This window comes from Thamnophis elegans, chromosome 2 (assembly GCF_009769535.1).
Source record: "Thamnophis elegans isolate rThaEle1 chromosome 2, rThaEle1.pri, whole genome shotgun sequence".
Classification (NCBI taxonomy): domain Eukaryota; kingdom Metazoa; phylum Chordata; class Lepidosauria; order Squamata; family Colubridae; genus Thamnophis; species Thamnophis elegans.
Window position 1 is genome coordinate 95458149 of NC_045542.1, and position 13991 is coordinate 95472139.

The following is a 13991-nucleotide window of genomic DNA, read 5'->3' on the forward strand; positions in this document are numbered from 1 at the left end:
AAAGGATCTGAAATAACCCAACATTTCTAAATTCATTTATATTTATCTATGTGCCCCAAAAATCATATTCACAAGATCATAAGTTCAGAAATATAAATCACAATAACCTATTATATTCAGTTTAGCGTGTTCTGTCAAAGGTAGTCAAAACCAAGAGACATAACAGGTCTAAAAAAACCTCATAAAAATTCATCACAACTTTCCAAACATATTTTTACTCTTTGTTTTCCAAGTTATTAATTTCATTTTGTTTTGTTAGTGAAGAACAGCAAGGAATTCCAAGGTCAAACCTAATTTCAAACTGAAAAGTACCAAAAATTTTGCTTCATAGTATGTTCATTAAATAAATGGGATATCCAGGGAAATTTCATTTCAACAAACTAATGAAAGGGCATCAACTATTCACAAATTACTGTTAAATAAGTAAACAAATATGGCAATTTATACTATTTACACAGGGATGCAACTAAGCAAATTGATCTAATGTAATTGGTATCAATTTTTATCATTTAAACAACAGTAGAATAATACAAATGGTTAAGCCCTCTTTATTGAGGGCTGATAAATTGAGGTTTAACTGTGTTGTTGTTGTTAGACACTAGGAAGCCATTCTAGTCAACTCAATTTCTGTTAGAGTCTGTAGAGATGGTGTGTTTTCTGTCAAAAGCAAAGTTCCTTGTAAAGATTTTAAGGCCCCTGTTTTACCCATATTCCTGAGCCTGTAGTGTTATTTAACTGTTTTGATGTAGGAAAGGTTTTGTCTAAACTGGACTTAGTATTTCTTTTCAAACATTTTTATTTATAAAACAAATTATGTAAATTGGTGAATATAAGACCACATTACTTGGGCTGAGTTAAGCCTTAAAACTTACTTCTGATTACAATAAACGTCTACAACACATGTAGACCTTGACCTACAACTGTTCGTTTAGTGACCAAAGTTACAATGGCACTGAAAAAAGTGACTTACGACCATTTTTCACGTTTATGACTGTTACAGCATTCTCTGCTCATGTGATCAAAATTCGGATGCTTGGGGGGGGAGGAGCCAATGTTGCAAAGAGATGGTTGTGTGGTCTCAATGCTCTGAGACCACAGTCAACACTTTTGCCGCTGGGTGGTCCAAACAGACTTAAACCGTCCCAAAGAGACGGTGAACAGGAAGAATATGTCTTGCTGATCTCGGAGATATCGCAAAATCCTCGAAAGAAGCAAGAGAAGTTCTTCAAGCCAGTGACAAAAAATCCAGCCAAGGCTGACAAAGTCGGGGCAGCTCCAAAACGGAAGGATGTGGAAAGAGAAAGTGTTTCCAGCTGGTGAGGAATTTTTATTGTTTTAAAAAAAGAGACTGCCTATAAAAACTCAAAAACCAATTTAAAGAATAGAAGAATCAAGCAGCGGAATTGAATTTGGAATGGTTTTGAACAGTGGTTATCTTACTTTTTAAATGCTATTTACATGGATTGAATCTATGCAAACCATTTGAAATGGATGGATTAAGTTTTCTTCTTCTACCTTCTCTTTGTGACTCTCTGTAATTTACAGACTAAAGTTTTCCTCTTTTATTGCTGTGGGTATTTTTCTAATTCATTTAAAGATTGGACCTCTTTTTCTAATTTGATATACAAAAAAGATACAAAAAGAAACTCTTTAATAGTGTCTCCGCTCCAGAGGCTGGGAGGTATTGTTGATTGGAGTTTTGTGTATTCAAAATGGAATGTTTTTCTTTCTTTCACGGATTGCTTTGACTTGGCGCCACAAGGCTTTACTGTTTGGCTACAGACTGATAAGAGAGCACAGATGTCCCTTTGAAGTATATTTTCAACCAGAGAGAAGTGAAAGCAGCGCTCTTTGTCAATCTATGCTTTAATTTTGTTGATCTTTCAAGCTAGAGTAGCTGTGTTTGTCAGAATGACACAATCCCAAGGAAAAATAGAGGTCTTGACTTTGCAAAGTATATTTTCAGAACTACAAAAATCATCAAATATAGTAGAGAAAAAACTGGAATACCTAGAGCTCATAACAAGAAAATATGATGAAAAAATTGAGGATGTTCATCAAATGCAAAACGGGGTGATTGAAACTCAAAAAGCCGAAGTGGAAAATGAATATAAAGAGACTAAACCTGCTGATATCTATGGTAATTGGTTTGTTCCTGAAAATGCAAATAATGGAATACAGGAATTAAATGGAGAGGAAATCTATTTCAAAGGTCAAGATATAGAAGATGATAAAATTAAAGAACCAATGGACTTAAAAAAGAAATCCCACTAGCAAAAGTTTTGATTACACTGCTGACAATCAAAGACAAACTGAATAAGGAAACAGAAAGAGGGCATCAAGATTATATGAGAGATCTTATAAGCAAGGAGTTGCTAAGAGAAGTCTATACAAAGCTGATCAAGAAGATGACTAGGCGATTGGTACCACAAATGGCAGAAGATATCAGATTATTTTGTTATTGGAAAGATACAGGTTGATAGATGGAAGAACATAACTTAAAACTAGTTAAACTTAGTGAAATTTAGTGATAATAGATATAATTAAATAAATAATTGATAATGATAATAATGTATACAATGTGTAGTGTTATGATAAGTAATAATTGGATATGAATATTGAATGGCACCCATGAAAGGAAGATTAGAAATCTTTTTGGATTATATACAAAGGTTAAAAGTTAGATACAGTTAAGTTTTGATTATTAGGGGGAAAATGTTATGATACAGGATATAGTCAAATAAAGGAGGGATAATGATGACAACCTATATATATATGTATGGGTACAATATAAGGAAACTGGATGAAAATTGCAAACAGTGATCTGGAAAGGAGAATTAGAAAAGTTTGTTACTAAATATTATGGATGTTTGGCTAGAATAGGACATAAGAATTCAGTGTTATTGGAGGATTTTAGAAATATTAAATGAAATGCCAGTATGTGGTTATGTATTAAATCTTGGTATATTTTATGATGAAGGACGTTTAAACAATTATAGTCAAATAAAAATGGAGATATAAGGGTAACATGTATAAATATTTGAGTTAAAATACTTGAGTTAATATGAATTATGCTTGATGACTGTGGACGAGATGCACGAAAACCCTTTGTAACCAACTGATACACTTTCTACAGTATGTAAAGAGGGAAGATTTTATGTGTTGTGTTTGTTTTGAAAATAAAAATAAATTCTATTTTTAAAAAAATTCGGATGCTTGGCAAATAACTCATAATTATGATGACTGCAGTATCCTGGGACATGTGATCAGTTTTTGAGATCTTCTGACAAGCAAAATCAATAGGGAAACCAGATTCGCTTAACAACCATGTCACTAACTTAATAACTACAATGAGTCACTTAACAACTGTGGCAAGAAAGGTGTAAAATGGGGCAAAATTCACTTAACTGTCTCACCATAAAGAATTGGTATTAAATCCAATTCATTAGTGAACTATTTTGTGAAACACACAGTTCTGATTGAATCCATTTTCTTCCTAACTCAACTGTAAGCAAAGATTAGAAGATGCATCCACTATTCTGTACATGTCATTTCTCAAGAACCATTAAACAAGTACTTTGTGTAAATTTAGCTTGTTCAGATAAAGACAACAAAATTTATTCAAAAAGTTCCTAAAGGATTCCTTTGCTTCTTACTTTACAAAAGTAAGTCAAACTTGGGCAATGTACTTATTTATTATTCAAGGTGCTGGTAGCGGGAACAATTTAACATATCCTTTAACCAGCAGTCAAGTAATAATGCAAAATTTATGAGAGTTACTGATCTTGAAAACTGATTTAATTAATCATGTTTCAAGAAACAATTTCATTCTAGGTGATAAGGCCATTAATGAAAGTATTATTTCCTACCGTTAAGCAAAAGTAGAAAATTACTGAATTTATTCAGCCTGCATATTACTGGCAGATACCAGCATTATTGTGACAGCTATGTTAGAATCACACAGGCTGTTACAGAAATGCAATACGCCATTAATGTACCTCTTACACATAGCAACCACCACACCTTTGTCAAAGACAACAAGTTATTTTACTTCCGCTCTCACTATCCTTTTTTCCCCTCCTCCTACATTTTTGAGCAGGCTTAGCAGAATAGCAAGGTAATAAGGAGACCGTGTTAGATATGGAAGCCAAAGGTGAATTTCTGTAAACCTTTGAACGCTTCCAATCCCTTTATGAACTGGCACCGTTCTATGCAAAGTTATGCCTTGCCAGCACACTCAACACACACTCCCCATGAAGGACTATGAGTGTACTGGGCGGGGGTAGGGAACTGGCAAGATAAGAAACAATTATGCTAAACAAGATTCCTCCCTGGGAAGGAAACACTCAGGATCAGCCAGAGGCAACTACCCAAACAGAGTGTGTGTAGTGGGTACAGTCTGGTACAGATTGATAAACCTTGGGAATCCAAGCCAACCACCCCTCTGTAAGTGGGGCATTGCTGAAGTCAGTTAATATAGGGCAATCAAATTGGATTAGGAAGGTGGAGATGGTTGAAAATCCCACACCACAACCAAAGGCCAGGTCTCCAGAGCGCCAACAGGTAAAATATCAGTTACAGCAGGTGAAAAGAAAGAAGTTTCTGTGACGGCTTCTAAGCTGTAAAGGCGCCGGAAGAGGCAACCCAAAGAGAAGAGCCAACCTGGATGGCATCTTGGCTAGGATCTAGCAGGAAGCATTAGACGGAGGTGGGATCGTCTGGTGGGTGAGGGGATGGGGCACCTGAACCCATGGCCAGAAAGAGAAAGAAGCTGCGGTGGAAGAGAAAAAAACGAATCATAGCCATAAATCTGGATGGATTGTCTGAGAGGGATGGGGAAGCCTAGAAGAGACCCATAGATCTTTACCACCCTATAATACTCACGCCTTGTCCACCAGCTCCCGGACTTTCCACATATTGAGCATCGTGGCGGTGGCTCCGCCGAGGGGCCTTCTCCCGGTCTAGTCTTCTCTTAATCCCCCAGACTTCTTCTTTTCCCCCCTCGGAGCCCAACTAGCTGCTCGTCAGCCACGGCACCGCCAGGCCAGGCCCGTCTAGCCTTGCCACCTCCCCAACGGCACAGAGAGAAAAACTCGGTTCTGCCTCCGGAAACCGGCAGCTCATGGTCGCAAAGCCTGCCGGGATATGAAGTTTGGACGCAACGAAGCCCTGAACTATAGGAACGACGTTGCCTGTTAGAAAATAGGAAAGGCAGAGCATTCCATCGCATGGCATCCTGGGACTCTTCCGGGCTCTTCTCCTTGTTGGAAGCATTTAGAAAAGTCTATGTCCCGCACTGCTTGCTGGGAATTGAAGTTTTAATTAAGTGCTTTCTTGGGCGCAGAACAGTTGGATTTTAGTGGAAGTTGTTCGTGGTAAAGGAAGTCGTAATGATGCAATTTTAAGTAAACTGTAAATTAAAGGTTTCAGCAGTTGAATGTCCACGTAACTGTTTTTGTCTGCCAAAAAGCAATAAGGAAGAAGTGTAGAGTTTCATTTCGTATTTTTGTTTCTATGTTATTAAAGCTTAAAGTGATCTGAAACTGGAATCTATTCTGAAAGAACTTAAATAAGTCCTAAGTGGACCACAAAGTTGCAGTTATAAATTAAATATTACGTGTACTTTTAAAGACAGCAAATTATTTCCAGTTAGCCGGTTCCATTTAAGTAGTTATTTTCTGGCATGCCATCACAAGGGAAAATTCAGACTTTGTTTAACATATTACTTGAAGAAGGTGAAGAAGGAGCTTAATTGTTATTTCCTGAATGTGCTAGACTACACCCAAATAACTGATTTATAGAAGTGGTCCAAATCTGCTAACTCTGGATTCCACAAGGATTAATGTCTAGCATAAGTTTTGCTCACAAGGTTATGATGAAAGAAATGTCCTTCTGGGTTCGGCTCCAAGTGGGGGAAAAGACACTGGAGACATGGAGGCTGCTTGGAAAGATGGTTTATTGGTGGACAGGACCACATGGCTTGAGCCCTGAATAGAAAAGGTGATCACATGCTTCAATGTTGGTGGAGAAGAAGAGAAGGGCTGAGGAAAGGGCAAGAGGTGGGACTGAACAGGTTATAAAAAGCCTAGCAAGCCCCTTCTTCTCCACCAACATTGAAACATGTGATCACCTTTTCTGTTCAGGGCTCAAGCCATGTGGTCCTGTCCACCAATAAACCATCTTTCCAAGCAGCCTCCATGTCTCCAGTGTTTTTTTCCCCACTTGAGATTGAGATGAGATTGAGATGCTTTATTTGTATGCCGCCCTTTTCCCTGGGGGGACTCAGGGCGGCTCACAACTCAAGGGGAGGGAGGACAAACAAGTCATAACATAAAAAACAATACATCATTAAAAACACAACAGTCATACAATTCGAGTGGGGTTGAAATCTTTAGCCCCAGGCCTGTCGGGACAGCCAGGACTTAAGGGCGACGCGGAAGGTCTGGAGGGTGGTGAGGGTACGAATCTCCATGGGGAGTTCGTTCCAGAGGGTCGGAGCAGCCACCGAGAAGGCTCTCCTCCGGGTAGTTGCCAGCCGACATTGGCCGGCCGATGGAATTCGGAGGAGGCCTAATCTATGGGATCGTATCGGCCTAGTGGAGGTTATTGGCAGGAGGCGGTCTCTCAAGTACCCAGATCCAATACCATGTAGGGCTTTGTAGGTGACAAGTAGCACCTTGAAGCGCACTTGGAGTCAAACCCAGAAGGACATTTCTTTCATCAGTTAAATGTGATGTTTCAGTCACTTAAGTTGTGACTCATCACAACCCCATCCATCATAGCACGCCAGATTCCGCTATCTTCTGGAATTTGTACAAATTCATGTTCATTGTGTTGATGATACTATCTAACCATCTCATTCCCTGCTGTCTTCTCCGTTAGCCTTCAATCTTTCCCAACATCAGAGTCTTTTTCCAATGACTCCTCTAGTAATTAATTAATCTGGATCTAATTCATAAATGTCATTACCTCTTTTTTATTGGAAAGCTCAGCATCTTATGTTCTCCAAACTAGTTCAAGCCACTTCTTTCTTGACATGTTATTCTTATTTTATGTTGAAGTAACCTTTCTTTTTTATATAAATAAGACAGAAAACATAACTAATTCTGCTTGCTCTATTTTTTTCTCACAACAACAATCCTGTGAGGTGAATTGGCTGTGAAGAGCATAAATAGAAGTGAACATTTGAACATTTGAACCTTGGGGTTCTTGGTGCTCTTTGAGCTTGCTTGTTTTCTTGCAGAAACTTCAATACCAAATTAGGTAACATCATCTGTGCTGGTAGGTAGTGGGGTTTGCGCACCAGTGGCTTGGCCTGTCAGTGTTGGTGAAAGTGTTCTTGGCGGTTCTTTGGGTTATTGTTTACTGTTAGGTTGTTTGCCTGAATTGGTAATTCCTTGATTGAAATAATTTGATAATTTAACAAAGTTGGAGGTCTTCTAGTCCAACCCCCTAGTTAAGCAGGAAACCTTACATCACTTCAGACAAATGATTATCCAAGATCTTCTTTAAAACTTCCAGTGTTGGAGCATTGACAACTTCTGGAGACAAGTTGTTCCACTGATTAATTGTTCTAATTGTCAGGAAATTTATCCTTAGTTCTAAGTTGCTTCTCTCCTTGATTAGTTTCTACCCATTGCTTCTTGTCCTACCCTCAGGTGCTTTGGAGAATAGTTTGACTTTCTCTTCTTTGTGACAGCCCCTGAGATACCGGAACACTGCTATCATGTCACCCCTAGTCCTTCTTTTCATAAGACTAGACTACTCAGTTTCAGCAACCAAGTATTGTTCTGGATTGTTGAGAGAAAGTGACTGGTCCAAAATCATGAAGCCAGCTTTCCTACCTAAGAGGAACTAGAACTAACAGGGTCTTGGTTTCTAGCCTGGTGCCTTCTATTTTAAATATGGCACATTGCATGTCAACATAAATACCTTAGTTCTTGATGGAGTTTTATTCCCCAGATGGAACTTATGCATAATTTGTGAGTTTTATAAGCAATTGTTTGAAGAGCAGGTGGCAATCATGGCCTGTAGAGCTTTTTCAAGGATCCACTTTGTGCTCCATTTATGCCCTTTCCTTGATTGGGAAGCCCTATCTAGAATCATTCAGTGACATTTAGATCATTGAAATCTGTTCTACTTGGGATTGCTCTTAAAGACTACTTGGAAGCTGTAGGTTGAAATGGCACTACACCTTAGATGCCCAGATAACACTTTTCACAAGCTGCACCACTCCTCTGTTGGCCTTTAAATAAAATTTAAAGTTGTTATCTACAAAAGTCTTTCTTGGCTTAGTTCTTAATCCATAATAATAAACAAAAAGAAGATAAATGTCTAAACAGGACACAAAATATACCCAATATGGACTCAAATGCCCTACTCTGGACCACAAGAGAAGGATTCTGGAACAACATTAGGGAACCACATGGAATTCCTGGGGGATGCTATTCCAGAGGGTGGGTGCTGCAACAGACAAGTCACACTTTCTAGGTCCTGCTAAATAGCATTATTTGAAAGATGTGCTTTTCTATGGCTAACTCTGCCCGCTGCTGCAATATCATACACCCCTCTCCTGAAGTGTGCAGGGCCCCACCCTGCTGCTATTTAGGAAAGCCCTAAAAATATGACTTTTCAATAGGTTGTGGGACAGGACAATTTGGGATCCTATACTGAATAGGATATTATAATTTGGTCTTCATGCTGTATTGTTGCCTGTTATAATAATAAGTTCTGGTTTTTTTGTTGTTGTTGACTACCTTTTTATTTTTATTTTTCAATTCAATATGTTTGTTCCTTAGGGTCACTTGAATGTTTTTTTTTAGATTGTTCTACCCTGACTTTATTATTTTTATAAATACAATCACTCAAGACAATGAATATATCTAATATTCCTTCTTTCTCTATTTCTCCCACAAAAGAAATCCTGTGAAGTGAGCTGGACTGAGAGTGATTGGCCCTAAAGTCACCCAACTGGTTTTCCTACCTGCGGTGAAACTAGAACTCGCAATTTCCTGGTTTCTAGGCTTGGTACCTTATAAATAAAACAAATACATTCTAAAAAAAGTGTGGAAACTGTTATTTATACTTCTATAGATTAAATGTATATTTCCAAAATTGGAGATGACCACTTTACTTATTTGATTCTTCTGCAGTACAAATAAATGTCACTTTTATATTTGAAAGGACCTGATTTATATATCTGCAGTTTTTCCCAGAAGTGGTCCTAACGGTAGTCATATTTCTTCCCACCACAATCTCTGAACTTTCTCCTTCCCTGGGCTTTTGATTATGCTAACCAGTTAAGGTTTGGAAATGTGAAGATTTATTTTATATACGTACAGTAAGTTACGTCATTTCAATAAAGATATTTTCTCATTCTGGATCTTTTTCTCCTTATGATCAATATTGAGGAACTCTTTGTATTTTATTTACTTATAACTATTAATGTGAAAAAGATTTGTGAATACATGTGTGAATAAAAATGATGAAGACTTATCCAAAAAAACACACCCTACTTCAAAAGAATACTGATTCATCCCACATGCCAACAATACATTGCAGATTTTGTTTTCAACGTCATCATCATATTGCTAGTACAGAGAAGTTATAAACCTCTCTTATAATACTATAAGCTTTTTGAGTTAGGCCAAAATAACTTTTATGAAATTAAAATTATGAAATATTTACTGAATTGTCTTCCTACATTACCACCATTATTTATTCCAATGTTATATTTTGTCTGAATATATGCATGTGTTTGTACATGTCTATTCAGAATATATCCTAACCAGTGGTGGGATTCAAAATTTTTACTACCCATGCTGTGGGCGTAGCTTGGTGGGGGTGGCATGGGTTGGTGGGCGCGGCAAAGGAAGGATACTGTAAAATCTCCATTCCCTCCCCACTCCAGGGGAAGGATACTGCAAAATCCCCATTTCCTCCCGATCAGCTGGAACTTGGGAGGCAGAGAATAGATGGAGATGGGGCCAGTCAGAGGTAGTATTTACCGGTTCTCCGAACTACTCAAAATTTCAGCTACTGGTTCTCCAGAGCTGGTCAGAATCTTCTGAATACCACCTCTGATCCTAACACTAAATGTATTATACCTTTTCTGTGATGATATTTAGATTTAACTGCTGACGTGCATCTGTACCAAGCTTTTTTATTCAAGTTGATTGCAAGTGATATAGAAGAGAGATAATTACTACTTTGCATGTGAGAGCATTCTGAAACTCCTGCCTATTTCACTGAAAACAGGATGGTACCTTTTAACATCACTGCACGTTCAAGTTTTTACTTGCACACAAGTTCTCTAAAGCTTAGTCATTCTTTCCAGTAATTAAGGATGGGTGTATTCGGGAGAAAAAAGGCTTTCTTTTCCCCTGTCAGGCACGTTTAACTTGGTCTTGTCCTTTTATTCATATTTCATATTGATTGTTTACATTGCTTGTCCTATCAAATTATGATTGTAATGATGGGGTATGCAGTAATGAAAAAAGACATTCATTCTTTATCATTAAAACAATAACCACTTGAATTACAGATACCTATGATTTAACCCTAATCTTTAAAAATCATCATAAACTGGAAGTAATTCAACACTCCCAAGAAAGTGATTAGATTAAGTAGATGAGGATTAGTTGATGAGGATTAGGTTGATGAAAGGGATGCCTGTACCTAGGTAGGAAAATATCTTAATTTTTATCCAATTATACTACAAGCATGGAAAAGGGCATCCTTAATCATTTTTTAGAATGACAGTCATCATAGGAAAGGAGGTTGGGTACTATCAATATTCACTTCCCAAATCTGTTATCTTCCAGATCTATTAGACTGTGAGTTGAAAAACAGCATACCCAAACAGTGTTTGCTCGCCTGTGATACAGGAAGCTATGTGAATCCAATCCATTCTGGTTTATTCAGCAAACCATGATTTAGTTTACCTTGCAATGTGTAAATAACTGCTAAGTTCTAGAATGCTCAGTCAGCGTTGCTAAGAAGTATGATATACAGTATTTGTGGCAAGCTGTGGCCAACCAAAAAAGCCTTAAGTAGCTGCTATTTAAGGTATGTCTGAGGTTCCAGGGCAATTAAGTCTATCAGCTAGGGATAGCACATACCACCACTCAATGACTTTTGTCTACTTCACTTTTTAAATTGTGAACTGCTAATAACACCAATCTGCTAGCAAATGCGACAGTATACATATGCTTTGAGTGTAGAACGTCATGTTATTAGTGCTGATCATTCCACATTTCGGTCTGGAATATTTCAATTCAATGTTTGTGGAGAAGGGGGAAAAACACATACCTCCATCCACATATTTTGTCTCTTCCTGGTTTACATGGAGGAAGGGGGAAGCGAATTCTCTTATGTGCATGTTAAAATAAACATGGCACGACATAACCGCGAACGTCAAAAGCGCGCCGACAACACCGCGGCGCTAAAACCGCGATGTCAAAAGCGCGCTGACAACAGCGCGCCGACAACAGCGCGCCGACAACAGCGCACCGACAGAAGCGCGATTTAACTTAAGGTAAAGTTTAGGGTTAGGTTTAGGGTTAGGTTTAGGGTTAGGTTTAGGGTTAGGTTTAGGGTTAGGTTTAGGTAGGTTTAGGGTAGGTTTAGCGTTAGGTTTAGGGTTAGGTTTAGGGTTATTTTTAGGGTTATGTTACAGCGCGCTTCTGTCAGCGCGCTGTTGTCGGCGCGGTTTTGACGGTGCGGTTTTGTCACTGCGCTTTAGTCACACGCGCTTTAGTCTACCGCGGTTTTGTGGTGGAACCAAAATAAAAGTACTCCTGATCCACATGGTGTTGGTTTCTTAGTCTGATCTATATTGCAGGGTGAAGAAACTGCCTCCTGTTGAAGATTTGACTAGGATTATTATTATCTGCTTTCCAGAAGAAGATGATGGTGGAATTCTTCTTGACAGTGTCTGGGATATGATACCAATAACAGTCAGTGGGGGGGGGGGTGGTGAGGATTTGTTTGTTTCTTTGGTATTATGTGTTTTAATTTTGTTGTAGGCCACTTACAACAAAAGAGTCTGTTTGGAATTTGGCATGGGGGGGGGGAAGAAATAAAATGAATAAAAAATAAATACTCAATAATAGCTGTTGTGTCACAAAAGTAAGAATATATGATGTATCTGATGGAAGGCACTTTGGCCCACACAAGATTTATGCTACAATATATTAACAGAAATCTTTCTTTAATCGAATCATATTAGATCGGAAGTAAATTTTTGCTTTTGCTTCAAAAATGCATAAAGCCATGGGCACCTTGTTTGGAAAACCTGTTTATCATTATTTATTAATATTGTATAACTCAAAAGTGACTACAATTGATCTAGTTAGGATTGGTTTTAAGATTCTTAGCAATTTTCCACTTCTTTCTGCTTACCAGAGAAACAATCTGCAGGCACTGAGTATTTGTTTTTCTGATTAGCAAAAGAGGAAGTGGCTGATAGACAACACAAGAACATCGAATCAGCTAGTAGTAACTATTGGTAAATTGTTGGGGCAGGGTAGCATTTATAATCAGATGTTTCTACTCTAAAGATACCAGCCCTATACTCAGTTCAAATTGTACAAATCCTAATGAAAATGGAATCAGTGTAATTATGATTGTTACAACATTGTAATTGTTATTCCTGAGTGCTATATCATGGGTTTAGTTCCAGATAAGTCATCTTGAGAAAAATACATCTTTGATTAATGTTAAATGCATTAGGCAAGTCCTATGTTCATGCCTCCACACGATCAGAATCATGCTTTTCCTTGAAATCCTATATGCTGCCATAACTTTAGTTACTAAAGTGAGATAAATATACTAGAATTACTACAATGTTACAACACAAGAGTGACACTTTTCAGTCAACAAAGCACTGGTGTATTTTTTTCCTTGAAGTTGCAGAATTATCTCAATTTATGTAAACCGATTGTTGTTGGCGTCATCATTAAAGAGATGAAATGCTTTGAAAGCTTTAGAAAAACTATAATCAGTGACAGTGAGACCAACTTTCATTTTACCAACTCTAAATGCTCTGAGAAAGATTTGGTTGTTTTCAGAACTGCCACATGCAGAAATGGGAGAGGTTTATGCTGATGAGTCAACTAGAGTTTCATGTGGAACAGATAAAGTCTGTGTTCCTGTAAAGGCAAGAAACCGCAGAAACTATGTGGAGCCTAGTAAATTACCTAATTCAGACTCTTTAGATTCATAAAGTGGATTCAGTGTGAAAGCCTTTTAAAGATAACTAGACAACCCTATGGGTCATCCTTTGAGAGAAAGATAGTGCAGTCTGGTGTGATCAGACTGAACATTACACTTTAGGCTGACTATATATATATTTTAATTTCAAAGCTGGGTCATCTAAAAATAATATAAACCGTAAGTAGAAAAATAATTATAGCAGCAAACAACTCTCTGCATTATTTAAGTTAGTGGATTTTAGATTCCTTGATCCAACACTTGTTGCAGTATAATGCACCTGAGGATACAAAAAAACAGAAATGCAGAGTTTCAGTAGTATATACCTTGTTATAGGAACAGCTAATCAAAAGTAAAGACATTACCTCCACTACCTAAAGAGATTTGGAGAACAATCATTTCTCTTTAAAGAGCCTGAGTTGGCATAAGAGTTTAAATGCAATATGCAAAAGCATATACAATGTGATGATGTTTTTCTTCCTCCTACAATGCAGTTTCTACACCTAATAAAACTTATATAAACAGTGAATGGGTAGATTCAAGGTTAAAATCTATTCAGATGGATTCTGATGGATCTTTAAAAAAACATAGGGATGATGCACACTGCGTAAGGTTAATAAATCATCAAATGAAAAGATTTTCCACTCTTCAATATGGGGGGGGGGAATCGTGGAATTGGATGAGCACCTTGCTAAGAAGCGTACTACTCTTATCTGTGGAGAGTAAGCACAGAAGTGGAATGAGAATTTATAGAAACTGAACAACATTCTTTGGAAAGT

General features: G+C 37.7%; 1 protein-coding gene across 2 annotated transcripts in view; it reads right to left on the minus strand.

The window, feature by feature from the left end:
* CLINT1 (clathrin interactor 1) overlaps positions 1-5112 on the minus strand; it is a 64961-nt gene extending 59849 nt beyond the window's left edge. For both annotated transcript variants that reach the window (XM_032210119.1, XM_032210118.1), the window contains exon 1: positions 4885-5112. In XM_032210119.1, coding sequence (XP_032066010.1) covers positions 4885-4925 — 41 coding nt within the window. In that variant the 5' untranslated portion in view covers positions 4926-5112. The remainder of the gene's footprint in view (positions 1-4884) is intronic.
* Positions 5113-13991: the final 8879 nt, after the last annotated feature.